This window comes from Macaca thibetana, chromosome 4 (assembly GCF_024542745.1).
Source record: "Macaca thibetana thibetana isolate TM-01 chromosome 4, ASM2454274v1, whole genome shotgun sequence".
Lineage (NCBI taxonomy): Eukaryota > Metazoa > Chordata > Mammalia > Primates > Cercopithecidae > Macaca > Macaca thibetana.
In genome coordinates, this window is record NC_065581.1 from 114,256,474 (window position 1) to 114,277,252 (window position 20,779).

A 20,779-nucleotide genomic window follows, 5' to 3' on the forward strand; every position below is an offset into this window, starting at 1 on the left:
GCAGGTGTCGCTGGCGCAGGCGGTGACGGAGAACACCGCCGCCACTGAATATCCCCGTGCAAGTTTCTTCACCTTCCTCTGCATCAGTGTTTACACTGGGGTAATGATAAATGCTGTGTTGAAAAATTAAAAGAGGAAGGAACTGTGTCCTGGTCCGCGCGGAACCCGCGCACGCCGCCACCAAGTCGCAGGGGCGGGGTGGACGGGGAGGGTTCGCCCGACCTGGCCGCTGTCAGGCCAGGAGCCGGGGACAGGACGGAGTGGAGCGTTCCCCAGAGGAGGGCCGGCAAACGTTTCAGGTGGATCCCAGCCTTGGACTGAGCGCAGCGGCGGGGCGGGGTCAGACGGAGGGCACGTCACCGGCCTGGGCGGGGCACCCAACAACCAATCGGCTTGGGGTTCTCTTTGCAACTCAACCGCGGATCTCCGCTGCGACAGCGATTCCGGTGCCTTCCGCTGCAGATCCCCCATGGCAGAGGCCGCCAGCCCCACGTTCCTTCTGTGCCTCCCGCTTCTGTTCCTGCTGTCCGGCTGGTTCGGGACAGGGAGGGCCGGTGAGTTCAGGGATGGAGCCTAAGCGGGACGGGGGCCAAACCTGGAGGACTGTGGACTATACCGGGTTTCAGAGGAGGGGAAGGCTTCTGGAAGGACTGGCGCGATCTCCCAGGACTGCGTGCCCCCTCAGTTCCCCTGCCAGGCTCCTTTCCTCCGGTCCTCTTTCTGTGGCTACTGCTTGCCCCACAGGCCAGGAGGGGGGCGGGGGGTCAAAGAAGGCAGACAAGGAACCGCAGGAGGGTGGAGGGACCAAAGGGCTTGCAGAGCCCAAGGTGGGGCAGAGATCCCTGGTGCAGACTCGCAGCCCCACTCACCCTCGGGAAGGAGAAACCAGAGCTCCCGGAACCCGAGCTGTGGTCAGGACAGAGGTGAAGGGGGTTCCACAGGGACGCGATCACTGACACCCCCACCAGCCACAGGCTTGCTCTGTTCTCACCCGCTCTCCACCACACAAACCCTCCAGCACCCCCAGGGCTCCTTGCCTTGGAACTTCCCTGCCCTGGAACTTCCCTCTGAGCTTTGCTGCAGACACTCACCCGCACCCAGGGGCTCACCAGACACTTCCCACCGCTCCCCTCAGCGTTCACTTACACTACCCAGGTCACATTCATTCACTACCCATCTCAGCCCAGCCCTGTCACCCCACAGGCCTCCCTCACCTCCCCATCCATGAAGGGGCCCTTAGCACCTCCCCAACCAACTAGCACCCTCTACCCTTCTCCCCAGCAAACACTCCCCACGCTTTCCACAGAACTTAGTGCAGGGGGGATGGGAAGGACCATTTCCCCCAGGATGACCCTGGGAGCGCCCGTGAGTAGAGGCGCCCACTACTTCCCTTGGGTCCCAGATCCGCCTGTTCTTCCTACTGGGGAGCCAACGTCATACAGAATAGTCACTATGCAGACAGGAGTCAGCAAACCCTTTCTAGAAAGGAAAGGCTGAAGGCACTTTGGTCCTTGCTGGCCGTGGGTTCTCTGTGTCAAGTCCTGTCCCTTTGTGGAGCAGCAGCAGGAAATGGCAACCTGTTAATAAAAGGGAGACCAGATGTGGACACCATCCTAGGTTGCTGACCCCAGATGAGGGTACATGTTGTGTCCTGGCAATTGCTGCCCCATCCCCTAGGGTGTCATCTCCAAGTGGTGTAAGTTGAAGAGTCACAGGTGTGTCCGACCCTGCCTGTGGCTTCTGGGTGGTGTGGATGTGATGGATGTAAGTGGAGGTTCTATGATTCGGGGTGTACTGCCCCCCTCCTTTGCTGCTGGGTGGCATCAGTCGTCCCCCAGGACCTTCAGGGACCCTCCCTGAAGCCTCAGGTGTGAGCTGAGGGTGAGGGGGTGCAGGCATGGGGTGTCCTGGGGATCAGGACCAACTGCTTGTGCAGCTTCTTGGTTCCCTGTGGCCCTGCTCCGGCCCATCCCAGGAGACCCACCTGCGTCTTCTCACTGCCGGGCCTACCTTCCTAATGGGCAGCTCTGAGGCTACCTGGTGACTGCCCTCCCATTGCTGGAGGCTATCTCCACCAGGGCCCAGAACCACACCTGGAGCCACTTTAAATGAGCCTTGCTTCTGAGCACTAGGGGACCCTGTTGTGATTCTGTGGTTGGGAATTGCCATGAAATCCACATAGCACCTTTTCCAACCACACATGCCTCTGGGATCTTAGGGACTCCAGGGTCAAATAGCCATAGTGGCAGGTCCAGCCACACCCCTCGTTCACAGAGTGTGTATGGCTGCATTACGAGCTACAAGAGCAGAGTTGAGTAGTGACAGGGGAGGTCATATGACCAGCACAACCTCTAATAGTTACTACATTAGCTATAAACACTGTCCATTCCCGGTACAAATCCAGGAAATGTGAAATTACCATCAAATGGGTCCATGAACCCAGGACATCCCTCTAAGCTGGACCTGACACAGGTGTCCATCCATTACTTTGCCCCATTGCACCTCATGAGTAACAGGGAAGCAAGTTAATGCTTCAGATCCCTGGGAGGGGGTCGGATCACACACTATGTTCACTAGGAGTGTCTGGGTATTTGCTGTTTCATGGTGTACAGTTACCAGAGTGAATGCCCGTCTGGTTCTGTGGGGGAGTCTTAAGCAGTCATTGCACTTGCTGTGGGGTCAAAGAGGCCCACCAGGGGCTCTGGGCTCTCCTTCTAGTAATGGACTTGATCTGAGATGTGGCTCAGTTCTCAAAGCTGGGCAAAGGAGCTCAGTTATTTCCTGGGGTGACAACTTTCAGCCTCCAGGTCATCCATCCTTGCATTTTGTCTTTGTTTGTTGTAGTTATTTAAATCTAGCAGTATCCAGGTTGAGTCTCCATCTCTTTTGGATCTTGGACCACTTCATTCTATGAGCCATGGGCATAGCTTTCTATGGCTGAAGTCTCCAGCTGGCATTGTGACTTCTCTAATTATTTCCATCATTGCACCCTCCTTCCTCTTGACAGTTGATGGCCTCCACTTGAGATCTGTTATTTGAGGATTTTCCATCCCCATTACTACTGGAAGCCTATTTCAGGAAGAGCATCTCCTACCCCCAACCTTGGCCTTCAGCAACAGGCATCCCTGAGCTTCTTGACAATCGGCTGCCTTCTTCCAGGGCCTTCTTATATGCTGGGTAAACAGGAGTCCTCCAGGCATCCCTTGAGCCCAGAGGGTGGCCACTGTTCTGAATTTTCATACTGCAGCCACTCTAGCATCTGGACTTCTCTGAGCCTTTTGTTCTTTCCTCTACAACCTGCCATGTAAGAGATGGGCTTTCTATTTCGTGCACTGTGGGTCATTCCTTTTTCCAAGGTTCCAAGGGCAACCTAGTAGCAGCTGAGAAGCATATTCCAGGAACTTACCATGTCTTCTTTCCCATAATAAATAAACTCATCCTTACCCAATTTAGACTACATTGTACCCACTACACCATGCTGCAAAATCTTCAGGGTGCTCTCCCGCCTCCTGCAGTCCACCTGGGCTGCTGCTGAAGATCCTGCCATCTAGGTCCTTTCACCTGTAGCAGGCCTGCCACCTCCCTGGCAGGGTCCTGTGCTGACAGATGTGAGTATAGGTCTGGGCAGAGTGGGAAGATGGACATGTTGGCGACCCGTGGTTCCTCCACAGGCAGAGACCACCATCGAGGAAGAGAAATCCATCTCTGCCAGCCCAGCCCTTCAGGAAACCCTCTTGCTGTCACAGTGTTTGGGGTCTTTCCCCCACCTCAAAATTCTCCGGTATTTTGGGGTTTTTTTTCCATAGACACTCACTCTTTCTGGTATAACTTCACCATCATTCGTTTGCCCAGACATGGACAACAGTGGTGTGAGGTCCAAGTCCAGGTGGATCAGAAGAATTTCCTCTCCTATGACTGTGGCAGTGACAAGGTCTTACCTATGGGTCACCTAGAAGAGCAGCTGGAGGCCACAGATGCCTGGGGAAAACAATTGGAAATGCTGAGAGAGGTGGGACAGAGGCTCAGACTGGAACTGGCTGACACTGAGCTGGAGGATTTCACACCCAGCGGTGAGTGGTGGAGACCAAGGACAGAAGGGAGCAGAGTGTGGGCTCAGGGGCTGCACTTTGTGTGGGTAGAATAAATTAGACATGGGACCTCCATGAAGCCCAGCAGCAAGGGCAGGACTTGGAGGAGGCAACAGGACCAGATGAGAAGGGTCTCAGCACAGGAGGATGTGGGACAGGGAAGAGAATGTGTAAAGACCAGAGCTGATCTCTTTCTGATTGGGGCAGGACCCCGCACGCTGCAGGCCAGGATGTCTTGTGAGTGTGAAACTGACGGACGCATCCGTGGATCTTGGCAGTTCGGCTTTGACGGACAGAAGTTCCTCCTCTTTGACTCAAACAACAGAAAATGGACAGTGGTTCAGGCTGGAGCCAGGCGGATGAAAGAGAAGTGGGAGGACAGTGGACTAACCATGTTCTTTCAGGTGTTCTCAATGGGAGACTGCAAGAGCTGGCTTAGGGACTTCCTGATGCACAGGAAGAAGAGGCTGGAACCCACAGGTAACTGACAGGGGAGCACTGGGAGCACGCTGGAGATGCCATCGAGTTACACCCTTGTCTGTGAGTGTCTGAGTATGGTGGGTGTGGGTGTATGGGTGTGAGTGGGTGTGAGTCTATGCATGTGTGAGTGTGAGTGTGTGTGTGAGTGAGTGTAAGAACATGAACCCCTCATGGGGGGCTCCTCCTGGGGATGCCTTGGCTCTCCCATCCTCCTCTTCTCTCTCCCTCCTGACTCCTCTTCCTCACTGCACTTGCTTTTGCTCCACTTACTGTGGATTTATTACCAACCTCGAAACTGTGGGCGTCATTGTGTTTCTAGACCTTTCTCTTTAGATTTCCCTCCACCTAGAATTACTTTTCCTTTCCTCTCCTTTGGTCTCTTTCTGGAAATCCATCAAAACTACCTCGAATGCCAGCCCCGAGACTCTCCCCTCCCCAGCCCTGGGACATCACCTCCTCTTCTGCCAGAGCAGGAGGGTGGGCTGTGCTGTCACCTTGCTTCCCTCAGCAGCTATGTGAGCTCCCTGAGGATGGGGACACCCCCTCTCCTTTCCTACCCCAGGAACTGTCACAGCGGCTGCCCCACAGCAGGGGAGAAAAATCCTCTGCCTTCCAGGATGACCTGGGGCAGCAGGAGCTGAAGAGGTGTCTCCTCAGATTTGGGGCATGGACAAGAGTTGTCACTCCAGTGTTTCCATTTCAGAACCACTCACTATGGCCCCACGCACAGCCCAAACCAAAGCCATGGCCACCAACCTCAGTCTCTGGAGCCTCCTCATCATTCTCTGCTTCATCCTCCCTGGCATCTCAGGAGAGTCCTTTAGAGTGACAGGTACTGTGGGAAAAACTGTGAGGGGAACAAGAGACAGATGGGTGAGGTGGGAGGAAGGGAAAGAGAATTCCCAGAGCCCCACCCTTCCCCATGGCCGGGACCTTCTCATCCTGACATGAGACAGGTCAATAAGACCTGGTGTCACCTGTTGGCAATGACCTGGGCAACTCAACCTTGAGTTCTGATGGATTCTCACTGTCAGAGGGTAGAGGGAAAGGGAGAGGCCCATACCAAAGCTCAGGGCCTATTGAGCTCGAGAGGGTTTAGCCAATTCAGGCCTGTTTCAGAGCAGGTTTCTATTCAGGAAGGGTAGTGGTGTGTGGCCTGCAGGCAGCAGGAACTCAGGCATGGGCAGTCCGTGCAATAGGAGAGGAACAGCATGGCTGTTTCACCTAGGATGTCAAGGGAAAGGGTGTCCCTGGAGGAGGCTAAGAAGAGAGCCATCTGGAGGAATCCCAGGACAAGGGGGCTGTGTGGGCCTTGGTCCACCCAGTTCCTAAAGCTGCATTCCCAGAGAAAGCACCTTGAGTTCCAACAGTTAAAGTGAAAGATGAAGAGTAGAGCATGTCCAGGATGAGTTTTAGGAAAAGGCCAAGCCCCTTGTACCCAAGGGATTCATGGCCAGGCCCTGGGGTGATGCCCCTGCCATTATGCCTCCTGCGTACTCCAGATCTTGAGTCAGCTGATAGCCCTGCCTGGAGCAGAGTGGACTCAGACAGGGGAGCGGAGCTGCTGCTGAAATTCCATGGTCACCACTGAGCTTAGCCAGGAATGAATGGGGCAGGGCAGGGACAGTCCCATTTAGAGCTATGGGTGCAGCTCCCAGGGTGAGGAGAGGCTGAGAGGGAAGGGGAAACAAGGAAGTTTGCCTGCAAGCCCAACCAAGGCCAGGAAACATGGATCCAGATACTTCTGTTTGGACAAGGCTCCTCCAGGTCGTCTAGACCCTTCTATGAGAGGGAGGAGCAGTACCTGAGTGAGGGTGCAGACCCCTCATTACCAGCCTCAGTTCTGAGCCTCCCTGGGCTGTAACAGGACCTGGGCTGGCTCTGTGGTGTGGTGAAGGAGGGAGGAGGTTGGGACAGGCTGCACAGCCAGGGTTAGGGCTGGAGGGAGAAACATATTCCATATTTGGAGGAGAGGCTCCGAAATGGGGAGGGTCTGGGAAGGATCACCCAGGAGAACAGATCCAGGTTTTTCTCAGCCACTTAAACCAACACTTCATCTTTTGTTAAGGTGAAAGATGATATCAAGAACCCCGTGTTAGTCTGGTCTGGTTCCTGCTCTCCCTTTAGGGAGGCCGCCTGTCTACTCACCACTGTGCCTTTCTGGAAAGCAGGAGTTCAAGCCTTAGCAAGTCCACAGTGTTGCAGGAAGTCAGGGACCACAAATGGAGGGACAGGCTGGAGCTGTGGCAGAGGAACATAAGTTATGAAGATTTCATGGATATTTATCACTTCCCTAATAATACTTTTATAATTTCTTACGCCTGTCTTGCTTGAATCTCTTAATCCTGTTATCTTCATAAGCTGAGGATGTACGTCACCTCAGGACCCCGTGATGATTGTGGTAACTGAACAAATTGATTGTAAAACATGTGTGTTTGAACAATATGAAATCTATGCCCCTTGAAAATGAACAGAACAACAGCGATTTTAGGGAACAAGGGAAGACAACCATAAGATCTGACTGGCTGTGGGGTTGGGAAAAAAGAGCCGTATTTTTCTTCTTGCAGAGAGCCTATAAATGGACATGCAAGTAGGAGAGATATTCTTAAATTCTTTTCGTAGCAAGGAATATAATATTAAGCCCCTAGGAAAAGAATTGAATTCCTGGGGGAAGGTCTATAAATGGCTGCTCTGGGAGTGTCTGTCTTACACGGTTGAGATAAGGACTGAAATATGCCCTGGTCTCCTGCAGTACCCTCAGGCTTATTAGGGTGGGGGGAAAATCCCACCCTGGTGAATTTGGGTGAATTTGAGGTCAGACCAATTCTCTGCTCTTGAACTCTGTTTTCTGTTGTTTAAGATGTTTATCAAGACAATACTTGCACAGCTGAACATAGACCCTTATCAGTAATTCTAATTTTGCCTTTTGCCTTGTGATCTTTGCTTTGCCCTTTGCCTTGTGATCTTTATCCCCCTTTGAAGCATGTGATCTTTGTGACCTACTCCCTGTTCGTACATCCACTCCCCTTTTGAAGTCCTTAATAAAAACCTGCTGGTTTTGCTGCTCAGGTGGGCATCACAGACCTTCCAACATGTGATGTCACTCCTGGCAGCACAGTTGTAAATTCGTCTCTTTGTACTCTTTCTCTTTATTTCTCAGACCTGCCGACACTTAGGGAAAATAGAAAGAACATATGTTGAAATATTGAGGGTGGGTTCCCCTGATACCAGAGCCCCCCCACCAGCAGATGACGAGGACATTGTAGACTCAACATGTCATGCCACTCATTTCCTTTGGTGATGATCCTAGCAGCCATTTTTCTTAACATCTTCTGTCACTTTCTCTCAGTGGTAATGAAAGGAATTCCTGCACACGTTTTAACTGAACAAGAAATCCCAGCAAAAAAAAAAAAAAAAAAAAGAGTTATTTCTGCTTCTTTGATTAAGGAAAAGAGACACTTCTCTGAAGCATGACCTTATTCTTCCAAGCAGTATTGCTAGTAAAATAGTGTGCTGGACCTCAGATCTCAGGGATCTTTTCCATGCACTGACCAAGAATTGTATTAATCCTTTTTACTGTTATGCTTTTTTACAGTTTTTCATTCTGTCAACCATATTGGAGTGAAGTGGCATAATCATCACTCACTGTAATCTCCAACTCCTGGGCTCAAGTGATCCTCTAGACTCAACCTCTAGAATAGCTGCAAGTACACTCACATGCCACCATGCCTGGCAAATTGTTTGATTTTTGGGTAGAGACTGGGTCTTCCTATGTTGCCCTATATAGAGAATTAATGGGATTTCATTCTTCTGACATGTTATATTTAATAATAAAACTAGGGATGCTGCTAGATATCTTTTGGAGACAGAGACTTTAAAGATCACTCTTAATTTGTAAGCAGTCTGGCTGTCAGTCTTCACCACTGTCCTGATGTCCTGGGCCAGCAGATATTCCTGCCTCTATCCCTGCTTCCAGAATGTGATGCTTTCTGGTTTGTCCCCAGCCCACTCCACGGTTGGCAGTGGCTTTTCTCATCATTCTTTAGCCCTGACCGTGCTCACTTCTAGTGAAAGAAATCCTCACTACAGATACATCTCTATTTGTAAATGTTATTATATTCCCCCATAGACAAAAGATCAGAAGCAGAATATATAAAGAACTACTAGAAATTAATAAAATCACCTAATTCTTCAGGAAATGCTGTGAGCAATTCAGAGATCCTAAAGAAACCTGTGAAAGCTTTCATAGCTCTGATACAATCAAGAAAACAATGGTCTACCCCTGTATACTCATCTTACCAACAAATTTTTTTAGTCTGTCTCTACCAATTGGTGGACAGGAAATGGAATATCAGAGACTTCTTACATTGTGGGTAAGAGTCCAGATTGAATCACTTTTTTGATGTCTACTCAGGTAGTATCCAGGAGAGTGGATGCTGTGCTTATCCCACTAACCAGCAATCCCAGAGTCAGTTCTGGGTTCCAAACATGTTCCAGAGAACATGGAGATACTAGGATGCTGACTGTGCTGTCCTTTGTTGTAGCAAAAAGTTAGCAATGAAATATTCAAGTATAGTACAGAATGCTTTTCAATGTTGATGAAAGATTCCTGTTTTGCTCTACATCAGACTACAAAATCCGAACTAGCAAAAATGAAACAATTCAAATGCTGGATGAAAATGTTAAACTTCTCCAACATATTAGTGAACATTTGTGATTTACACAAAATAAAAATAACCACATCAATCCAGATCACTTTCCATATTTCCAAAAATATACAGATCAATCAGTGGGACAAATACAACACCATAGTGTAGATATTTAGGAAAATAAGGGGGTAGGAAATGCCCACATCCATCAGCTCCCTGGTGATGAAAGACATTCTTAGAACAATTGCTGAACCCAGAGTGGCGTCTTAGCATGAGATGGTCGCAATGTCTGCAGTGAAATCTAACTTGGAGTTTGCACAGGGGTTATCTGGAGAGTGTCCTGGTTTGCAAGGAAACCATAGTAAAGTATGGGGCATGAGGTGGCATCTCTAAGATGGGATGTCAGCGTGACAGCTCACTCTCAAGTAGTGCAGGAAGAGAAGTTCTCCGTAATGTGCTTGCAACCACTCTGTTCATTCTATTGTTTCATTTTTTTTTTTACTAGTTGAAAATAGAAATTGAAGAAAAACTTACTTTTCAGAAATTGATGTGAAGGAGTGAATACCTCCATAAATGCAGCAGATCTCCTCCTCCTCCTGCAAAGCCAGGGCCTCCAGGTATTTTCCTCTTAACCCTCAGCCTCAGGCAGCTTCTCCTGCCCCCTTATCCCCTGAAGGCAACCCCCAGGCCCCTCTAGAGACTGAAGCAGCTCAAGCCCAGGGTCCCTTCATCACTTTCTAAATACATGGCCTGATCCAGATGAGACTCAGATCTGTGAAGTGTTGGATTTCCATGGGCACAGGAGCTGAGGGAGGGTTCTCCTTCCATATAGGGCTCACTTTACAACACAGCCATCAATGGTCGCCCAGGTCTGAGTCGGTGGCTGCACCCTTTCTCCATTCAGCTCATCCCTGTGGTCACTTCATCCACCCACAACTGAGGAACCCCCAGCACATCCTCATCTCAGTCACCATGGAGGCATCTGGAACCATGGGCAGAAGTAAGAGGGAGGTGGGGGGCCCAGTGGCCCCTGGCTGCTATGGAGGGTATAGCCTGGGGTGAGGACTGGGCAGAGACCATGAGTCCCACTCTGCCCCCAGCCACTCAGCTCTTTCCTCATTAAATGAAAAAAAATAGGCACAGACCTCCCACTCCACACAGTCTTCACGTGGGGAGAAACTGCACCTGGTGACCTTCAATCCCCAGGGCCCTGAGGCTGTGGGAAAAGATGGAAGGCCTGGGGCAAGCCCAGGGCCTTTCTCTGCTTCAGGACAGGGGCATGGGATGGCAGCCACCTCTGTGACTGAGCAGGGACACGGCAGCCTAGAAGATTCTGGCCTGATGCACTAGAGGCTCTGTCCAGGAGAGGCCACACAGAGGGTGGTCTGGAGGACAACAGACACGGAGTTAGGCAGTTCTCAGACTTGGGAGGGGTAGAGTTTGGCGGATCCCAGGATCTCTGTGTGAGAAGAGCCACCCATGCACAGGGCTGGGGACAGGATCCCAGGTTAGTCCTGGGAGGAGGCCACTGGGAAAGCCCTGGCAGCCTCCAGTGGCTTGAGGCTGGGTAACCTGGGTCAGTGACTGGGTGAACAGGAGGCAGGCAGAATGCTTGCAGGACAGTCCTGGGCAGGACAGCCAGGTAACAGGAGGAGGGGCCTCTGTGCACACCTGGGCCCACCTGCCTCACTCCTGCTGTAGGCTCCTGGCCACCAGACTCAGGTCCACCCAAGCTGGGAATAGCAGCAGCCCAAAGGTGCTAATGGCTGTGATCTAGCAATCATGCACCTCCTCCAGCAACCAGGGGGACACAGGACACACTTATCAGGAATCCAGAGTGTTTTCTAGACTCACAGAGGATGGTTTTTCTCTTCTTCATCAGGTGTACCTGACATGATTTAAGTGGTGGTTGGAGACTGAGCATGCAACTGAATGAATGAGACACTTGCGGGAGGGAATGGGGCTCAAAGGAAAACTCAGGTACAGAAGGGGAGCTGGAGTGGCTCCTGGAACTGATACATGAATTCAGTCAAGTTTCAGGATACAAAATCAATGTACGCAATCAGTAGCATTCTTATACTCCAACAACATTCTAGCTGAGAATGAAAGCAAGAACACAATCACATTTACAACAGCCACAAAGAAAATGAAGTACCTAGTAGTTCATTGACCTGAAGGGATGAAAGATCTTTATAGGAGAACTACAAAACACTGCTAAAAAGAATAAGACAAAACACAAATGAATGGAAAAAATATTTCATGCACATGGGTTGGAAGAATCAATATAGCTAAAATGGCCATACTTCCCAAAACAACTTATAGATGCAAAGGTATCTCTATCAAAATACCAATATTGTTTTTCACAGAATTAAAACAATCCATTCTAAAACTTATTTGGAACTAAAAGGAAAAAACAAAGTTCAAGCTGTTGAAACAATACTAAGCAAAAAGGAAAAAGCCAGAGGCATCACATTGCCGGACTTCAAACTATATTATAATGCTACAGTGACGAACACAGACCAACGCTGGCACAAAAATAGACGCTTAGAGCAGTGGAACAAAATAGACAGCCCAGAAATCAACCTGCACCCCTACCGCCATCTAATCTTCAACAGAAATGAGCAATGGGGGAAAGATCCCCTATTCGAAAAATAGTGCTGGGATATCTGGCCAGTCATATGCAGAAGAATGAAACTGAACCCCTACCTCTCACCATATATGTAAAATAACTCGATATGGATGAAAGATTTAAATATAAGTATTAAAACTGTAAAAATCTTGGAACATAATCTAAGAAATACAAATGTGGACATAGGGCCTGGCAAAGATTTCATGGAGAAGACACTAAAAACAATTGTACCAAAAACAAAAATTGACAAATGGGATCTCATTAAAAGAGCTTCTGCACAGCAAAAGAAACTAGGAACACAGTAAACAGCCTGTAGAATGGGGGGAACTATTTGCAAACTCTGCATCTGATGAAGGTCTAATATCCAGAATCTATAAGGAATTTAAACAATTTGACAAGCAAGAACAAAAAATCCAATTAAAAATGTGCAAAGACATGAACAGACACTTCAAAAGGAGACATACAAGTGGCCAAGAAACATGACAAAATGCTCAATATCACTATTCATGAGATAAGTGCAAATCAAAACCACAATGAGTTACCATCTCTTACCAGTCACAAAGTCGGAGATGGTGGTGAGGCTGCAGAGAAAAGGAAACAGACACTGTTGGTGGGAAAGCAAACGTGTTCAGCTGCTATGGAAAGCAGTTTGGAGATCCTCCAAGAACTTAAAATAGAACTACCATTCAATCCCACAATCCCACTGCTGGGGATATACCCAAAGGAAAAGAATTCATTTTATCCAAAAGACACCTGCACCAGTATGTCTATTACAGTGCTATTTTCACTAGCAAGGACACAGAATCAATCTAAGTACCCAACAACACTGAATTGAATGAAAAAAACAAATGTGGTACATAGACACCATGGAAATCTATGTAGCTATGAAACACAGCAAAATCGTGTCCTTTTCAGCAACATGGATGGAACTAGAGGCTATTATCTTAAGCAACCTAAGGCAAGAACAGAAAACCACATACTGCATGTTCCCATTTGAAAGTGGCAGCTAAACATTGAATTCACATGAACCACAGATGCTGGAAATTACTAAACGGGGGAGAGAAGAGGGGCACCTGAGCTGAAAAATGACCTGTGGGGCACCATGCTCACTGTTTGGGTGATGGGATCACTGGGACACAAAGCCTCAGCCTCCCAAAATCTACCCATGTAACAAACCTGTATGTGTACCCTTTAATGTATAATATAGGTTGAAATTAAAGATGAATAAATAAAAACGACATAAGGTCAAAAACCTGGAGTTAACTGACCGGAGTGAGAGGATTCTGCACTAAGAACCCTAACCCAGCTCAAAAAAATAAACTCTAATCATTTAAAATAATCGTAAGTTGTATGATGATAATTGTATAAGAATTATACATGGAAGTGCCAAAACCCTAAAATTAACACTGTATAATGGAATTACAGATGATTTCCATCTTGTTCTTTATACCCTTCTTTTCTTTCCATTTACACGTGACATTTTTTGTTTATCCTCAGGAAATCCTTGCTGTCAGCCTTCTCTTTCTGCACCCACCCCTTCCTGTTGCACTGTCCACCTTAGCCTTTCCTCTGGCCTAGGACTGTGGCTTCCTTGGCACTGAAGGCACAAGAGCTGCATTCAGCCTCGGGAGAGAGGAGGATGCAGGGCCGGTTGTGGAGGTGCTCTTGGCATTGCAGAGGAACCTAAGAGCTCAGGCCCTCTATCACAGACGGCTGCGTTTCTCCACCAGGTTAGCTACAACCAAGCCAACCTTGCCCCTTCCTCATTGTTTTTTTTTTTTCTAATTCTTACCAAGTACATACTTGAAAATTTTTATTCTTCCTCGTACCATTTCTTTCTGTGTGTGGTCTGCACAATATATCCTGATTTATTGTGCCCAGAAAACACTGGACTCACCATGTCAGTGACAGCTGCAAGGCCACAGTCTCCACTCGCTGGAGGGGCACCCTGGGCTTGGAGCCCCTCAAAAGCCCCAGCCCCAGAGAACTCTATTTGGCCTGTCTGGGACTCACTGGAAAAGCCCCATTCCTTGGGTTTGTCATTGTTTGACCCGCTGAGGTCTCTCTCTAGGGGAAAAGCCAGAGCCTCAGAGCACTGGCTAGAAGCAATCACTGAAACTGTACATCCTCACCGTTTGCATGTGGGGCAAACAAGTGGCTACTGGGGGAAATTGAGAGAAAGATTTGGGGAATTAGATGAGCATAGCGGCTGGCATGTGCCCAGGAAGCACCTGAGAAGGCCACATCTCTGACCTTTGGCTGACCTGGAGGTTCTGTGCAGGCAGGAAGTAGAGCTGCAGTGGTGACATCAGCTGCCCGCCTGAGTGTGGCAGGGGTAGGAGTGCACCACACACACAAAGCCCTCCACACCAGGGAGTGTCACTCAGTGTCACTCCGAGGGGATGACAGTCAAGAGGAGACTGTGGGGAGAAAGCTATCCAGCTTCCTCATTTCCATGGAGACAATACTCAGCTGAGGTGGTACTGGTGACTGAATGTCTATGTCCCCCCAAACCTAATCCCCAACATGTGCTAGGAGGGGGAGGCTTTGATAGGTCATTAGGTTACCAGAGAAAAGCCCTAAAGAATGGGGTTGGAGGGCCAGGCACAGTGGCTCACACCTGTAATCCCAGCACTTTAGGAGGCTGAGGTGGTCAGATCACTTGAGTTCAGGAGTTCAAGACCAGCCTGACCAACATGGTGAAACCCCGTTTCTGCTAAAAACTAGCCGTGTGTGGTGGCAGGAGCTTGTAATCCCACCTACCCGGGAGGCCAAGGCAGGAGTAGGGTTTGAACCCGGGAGGCAGAGGTTGCAGTGAGCCAAGACTGCACCATTGCATTCCAGCCTGGGGAAGGAAGGAAAGAAGGGAGGGAGGGATGAAGGGAGGAAGGAAAAAGGAAAGGAAAGGAAGGAAGGGAAAGAAAGAAAAAAGAAAGCATGGGCGTAAATCTGTATGACTTTGGGTCTGGCTAAGGCTACTTAAGCACTGTATGCCAAAGCACTATTTTTTCTTTTTTCTGTTTCTTGTTTGTTTGTTTGTTTGTTTTGGAGCTGGAGTCTCGCTCCATCGCCCAGGCTGCACTGCAGTGATGCGATCTCAGCTAACTGCAACCTCCACCTCCCAGGATCAAGTGATTCTCCTGCCTCAGCCTTCGGAGTAGCTGGGACTACAGGCACACACTACTACGCCCGGCTAATTTTTTGTATATTTAGTAGAGACGGGGTTTCACCGTGTTGCCCAGGCTGGTGTCAAACTCCTGAGTTCAGGTGATCCACCCATCTTGGCCTCCTGAAGTGTTGGGATTACAGGCGTGAACCACCGCTCCCGGCCCCTGCCAAAGAACTATTGACAAAAGAAAAATAGTTTGATTTGATTTATTCCAAAGGTAAAACCTCTGTGCTTCGAAAAGAATGCCATTTAGAAAGTGAAAAGACAACTTACAGCTTGGAGAAAATATGTGCAAATTATATATCTGGTAAGGGACTGGTATCCCGAATATATAAAGCACTCTTACAACTCAATATTGTAAAGAGAAATAATGCAATATAAATATGTGGAAAGGTTTTGAATGAACATTTCTCCAGCGAAGTATACATTGGTCACTAAGCCCATGAAAAGAGGCTCAACATCCATAGCCGTCAGGGAAATGCAAATCACAGCCACAAGAAGATGCCACCTCACACCCAGAAGGAAGGTTGTCATCATAATCACAGGGAGGACATGGAGAGACTGGATCCTTCACTCCTTCCAGGTGTAGAGCGCAGAGAGATGGAGTCCAGATTGAGTGTGGGCGAGAGTGTGGCCTGCAGGACTGTGATGCTGACCGCAACCCGCTCCAGGCCCTGTCCCTCCTGCTGGGACGGCGGCGGCGGCGGCCGAACGCCCCCTGCGGGGCATCCGGCAGGCGGAACCTAGCCTGAGCTCTGGCGCAGCGGGCGCCGCTGGAGGGCCAAGAACCCGGAGGGACGGGGCGGGACGGAACTGAAACCCTCGGAAGGAACTTTGACAAAAGGTTTTTGCGGTTGAAATCCACAAAAGCCTTTAATATCCTCCCTGAGGCGAGCAAGAGGCAAAAATGACTTTAGAGGGACTCCGACCCGATTTCACCACCCACAGACACACAAAAATGAACAACACAGCAAAAGTACAAAACTCAATCCCTGCTCTTTGTGAAACACGCATTTAAGAAAATAAAGAAGCAGCGCTCGAGTGGGAGGAAATATTGCAAAACAATGAAGTGAAATGATCTCCTGGGAAGGATGGGAAGCAGGAGACAGGCGGAGTGAAACGTCAGGGCGTTTCTCCCCGCTTCGGCTCCACCCGGGAGACCAAAGCCCTGGACGGCTCAGCGGGAGGCGCCCACATTTCCTCCGCGGTGAACAGCGGTGTCGTCTGCATTCCGTCGCCAAGTCCTGGTCCCAAAGACGCTGGCTGAGGGCCCCACGTTCATTCATTGCATCCTGGCTCTGCTTCTGCTGCGGGACTGTTCCTGGACCCCGAGGGCCAGTGAGTTCCAGGAATGGGTCGAAGCAAGAGGAGAGGGCGTCCGGGAGGAGGAATTATCTGACCGCGCCATGCCCTTCTCCATTCCCCGGGCAAGGCTCCTTCTGGCTCTGTCGCGTCCCTGGAGTTGCTTCTCCCCGCCCGTAAAAACACAGTAGCAGAAATGAGGCCAGAAAGGAACGACAGTAAAACAGCTGGTTTTCTGGAAGAAATGCCAAGATTCTTGGTCTCACGACCAAGGAAATCAAGGACGGGGACGCACATCCACGGAGTGAGATTGGAGCAGGAGTTGTGTAGGCGAAAGGAAAGAAAGCTCTCTGTCACAGAGAGGAGTCCCGAATGGGTTGCCAGGTTGTAAAAATGTCAGGGTTTTTATAAATGGGCTAGTGAGGAGTGGGTGTCTTATCTCCATAGGGCGCGAAGAATCGGTTAGGACTAGGTGTGCCATGTGCATACGGCAGAGTCTCTAGCAGCCCCCACCCCATTCGTTGATCATACAGGCCAACTCTTAGTTTGTGCTGCTCTGTGCTAAGTACCCGCCTGTGATAAAAGCGGATGCAGAGTTTCTGTGCCTGTTCCCAGGCACCTTCTTGCAGCTGCAGGCATCCCTACCTCATGCACGCTTCCGGCTTCCCTATCTCAGTGTGCCTAAAGAAATGGACAGGGGCCAGGCGAGGTGGTTCACGTCTGTAATTCCAGCACTTTGGGAGGCCGAGGCGGGTGGATCACCTGAGGTGAGGAGTTCGAGATCAGCCTGGTCAACATGGCGAAACCCCGTCTTTACTAAAAATAACAAAAAGGCGTGGTGGCGGGCGCCTGTAATCCCAGCTACTTAGGACGCTGAGGCAGGAGAATCGCTTGAACCCGGGTGGCGGAGGCTGCAGTGAGCCGAGATCGCGCCATTGCACTTCAGCCTGGGCGACAAGAGCGAAACTCGGGGGAAAAAAAAAAAAAAAAAAGACAGAAAGAAGGAAGGCAGGAAGGAAGGAAGAAAGAAAGGAGAAAGAAATGGACAGGAATGTGCTCATTGAGACCCACTGTTTTTGCGGGGGCCCACTCTATGTATGTGAAGGTTGGTCATTACCCAGCAAGCTCCTCCTTCCGTGCCCGAGTCGCTGATCTGCGTTTTATAGCCTGATCTTCTAGGCTCTCTTTGTAAGAAGAGAAGTGACTTCTTTGAAGTGCTTGAGGTTAGAAAGGGAGCGATTTCTGAGCTGCTTTTTGTTAAAAGGAAGTTTTTTTTGCCTGGGACTCTCTTTACCCTATCTACCTAAATGAGTTCTTTCTATCTCCTATAACAGAGGTTGGGAGGGAAGAGGATTAGAGGGGAGGAGCGGGCGTGGTGAGACTCTCTGGTGAGGCTGGCACCTCCACTGCACCCTGGGGCGGAAGGAGCCTGAGCTACCAGGACACAGACATGGTCAGGACCAGAAGTGAGGCAGGGGATCTTGCAGAAATGCAAGCATAGACATCCCAGACAAACACAGATGCTCTTTTCTCACTGGCTCTCCACCACACAAACCCTCCAGCATCCCCAAGGCTCCCTGTCCTTCAACTTCCCCCTGCACTTTGCTGCACTTGCTCACAACCAGGGTCTCAGCAGACACTTCCCTCCCAATCCCCTCACCTAAACTCCAACTTTTGAGAATGCAAACGACATCATTTAAGAGCTATTAATGCACAAATTAAACCGATGGGTGCAATAAAAACTCATTACCCTTCAGACAAAATATTACAATTTTATAAAGTTCACCCCTTTATCCTCCTTCCAGGTGGCCAGACTTATTTTACTGATGGCTCTTCCAAAGGCTGAGCAGCTATTTATGGACCTAAGCATACTCAAACAATAGAAACCGCTAGAGTTGCAGCTCAATGCTCAGAATTCATGGCAGTTATTCAGGTTTTACAGCTCACCGCTTCAACTCCTATTAGTATTGTCTGTGATTCAGCTTATGTTGTAAATGTAGCCAGTCACATTGAGAATGCCACTGTTGAAAGCACCCTAGACCCAGAACTGTTTAACTTGTTTTTAAGGCTTCAGCATGCTGTTCACTCTCGTGCTGCTCCTTTCCATATTTTTCATATTCACTGTCACACACAATTTTCTGGGACTCTATCTCTAGGTAATGAGAGACCAGATGCATTGATTAGCTCTATATTTCAACAAGCTCAAGCTTCTCATGCATTACTGCATCAAAACACTTCTGCCCTTACTTGTATGTTTCATCTGCCTCACAGCCAGGCTGGAGCTATAGTGCAAGCCTGCCTCACTTGTCAACATGCCCCTGCTGTTATACCTGTGGAAAGATGTAATCCACGAGGCTTAGCTCCAAATGAAATCTAGCAAATAAATGTTACACACATAGCAACCTTTGGAAAACTTAGTTATGTTCATGTGAAAATAGACACTTACTCTCATATGATACATGCCACATGCCAAAGGAAAGAGGTGGCCATATCTGACAACACTGTTTGTCATCAGTTGCCCATATGGAGGTCCCTAAACAAATAAAAACTGACAATGGACATACTTATGTTAGTGATACTTTTCAACATTTTTTAGTTATGGGCAGTCACTCATAAACAAGAATACCTTATAATCCTAAAGGAAAAGGCATCATAGAGCAAGCACATCAAACATTACAACGTATGTTAAATAAACAGAAAGGGGCAGTAGGAGACTGGCTGTTACCTCAAACAAAACTACATTTAGCTTTATTTACATTTTTTAACTCCTGGTACAGATAATAAGACTCTGGCAGAATGACATTGGCAAATGTTAGAGGAAAAAAAGAAAGTTTACCCAAAGGTATTATGGAAATACTCAGAGGAAGAACAATGAAAAGGCCTGGTGGATTTACTGACATGGGGATGAGGGTATGCTTGTGTTTCATAGATCAAAAAAAACCACACAGGAAACTGAGAAACTACTGGAGCATGAGAGTCAGGCCAAAACTCCTGACTCCATGTTTATGGCCATGCTAGCAGTAATATCCTGTGCGGTATGTTTTCCCTGTGCAGAGGCGAAGACTTATTAGGCATATATGTTCCCAACCCCCCAGTAGTACGACCCGTACTGTGGAGTGACATTCATCCGGACCTATATCATGATCAAGGAGCATGGGCACCAGGACCCTAACACAGAGCAATTAGACTCTCAGAACAATGGTATTAATTACACCGCTCCATTGGAAGGACTTCCTATATGCATCACCTAGAATACATCACTCAACCGCAGTTGTCTTACAATTCAATCCCAGGCATGGTTGAGTTACCACGAAAAATGTATGTACCTATTGGGCCTTAGCTCTATTAATATTACTGGTGTAGCTACTAATCACTCCTGGCCCAATCGCCCAGATTGTATTAATCATACAGAGTGAGCTCCCTCTAATAATTCTAACCCTCCTCCTTGGACCCAGTGTCTTGGCTCCCTAGCTAGACAACAGTCCATGCCAATAGGAGACTTTATTGACTGGGGTCCCCGTGGTTATTTTGTTGGGGGAGATGAGCATCAAACCTCATGACATGAACTTTGCTGGCACTAGTGGCAAAACTCTGACATCTCTTTGCCCCATCGCATTGGGAGTCAATCCCAATCTGCCCCACAAATTGCTCAGTACGGTACAGGCTTTAGCCCACCTTTACCTCAATGGCATTATCAAGGAAAAAGAGGTCCAATTCAGAAATCGATTTGGAAAGCAGCATTCCCATTTATGGATGGCAGCATTTAAGTTGAAGCATTATTCAGTAATAGTGACAGAGCTAAATGCAGTTTTAATGTTACTCTTGTAGAAAATATTACCACTCAATTTACAATTTGTGTTTTTAATCCCTATGTTTTTCTAGTAGCAAAAGAGAACCAACTCCAGATGGATGATGCCCAGTTGACTTGTGATTCCTGTCAACTGTATCACTGCCTTAATACTAGCACCATACAAACACACAGTATATCTACCCTAATAATTCTAGGTCACATTCCTGGCTTATGAATTCCTGTAATTTTGTCTGAGCCTTGAGCGGCCACTCCCACTTTAGGTCTTATAAAACTCCTTTTTTCTCAGTTTACTCATCATGCTCGTAGAACCTTGGGCGTGATAATTTTTGCTATAGTCTCCTTAGTTACATTAATAACCTCTGTTGTGGTGTCTTCAGTAGCAAGGCACAATCTCCATTCAAACAGCTCAATATGTAGAAAACTGGACACGTACAGCCGACCAGGCATGGCTATTTCAAAATAAAATTAACACTGAGATACAAACAGAAGTGGCAATGTTAAAGACTACTGTTCTGTGGCTAAGAGAACAAGTACAAAGTTTGTAGTTACAGCAGCAACTGCATTGTTGTTTTAACCATACCCATATTTGTGTATTTGAAATATAATCAAAGTGAATATCCATGGAGCCTTGTAAAAGCCCATTTACAGGAA

General features: G+C 48.4%; 1 protein-coding gene across 8 annotated transcripts; it reads left to right on the top strand.

Moving 5' to 3' along the window:
* The first annotated feature begins 430 nt into the window (after positions 1–430).
* Positions 431–13,268, top strand: LOC126952502 (UL16-binding protein 3-like). 8 transcript variants are annotated; one of them, XM_050787168.1, is made up of 6 exons: positions 431–554; positions 3,672–4,070; positions 4,296–4,568; positions 5,272–9,834; positions 10,050–10,217; positions 11,100–13,268. In XM_050787168.1, the coding sequence occupies exons 1-4, from the start codon at positions 470–472 to the stop codon at positions 5,517–5,519; spliced, it is 1,005 nt and encodes a 334-aa protein (XP_050643125.1). In that variant the 5' UTR covers positions 431–469; the 3' UTR covers positions 5,520–9,834; positions 10,050–10,217; positions 11,100–13,268. The 8 variants fall into 8 exon arrangements, with proteins under 8 accessions (XP_050643125.1, XP_050643127.1, XP_050643132.1 ...); XM_050787170.1 differs by having other exon boundaries at positions 10,122–10,217; XM_050787175.1 differs by having other exon boundaries at positions 5,272–5,400; positions 6,637–10,217.
* The last annotated feature ends 7,511 nt before the right edge of the window (positions 13,269–20,779 follow it).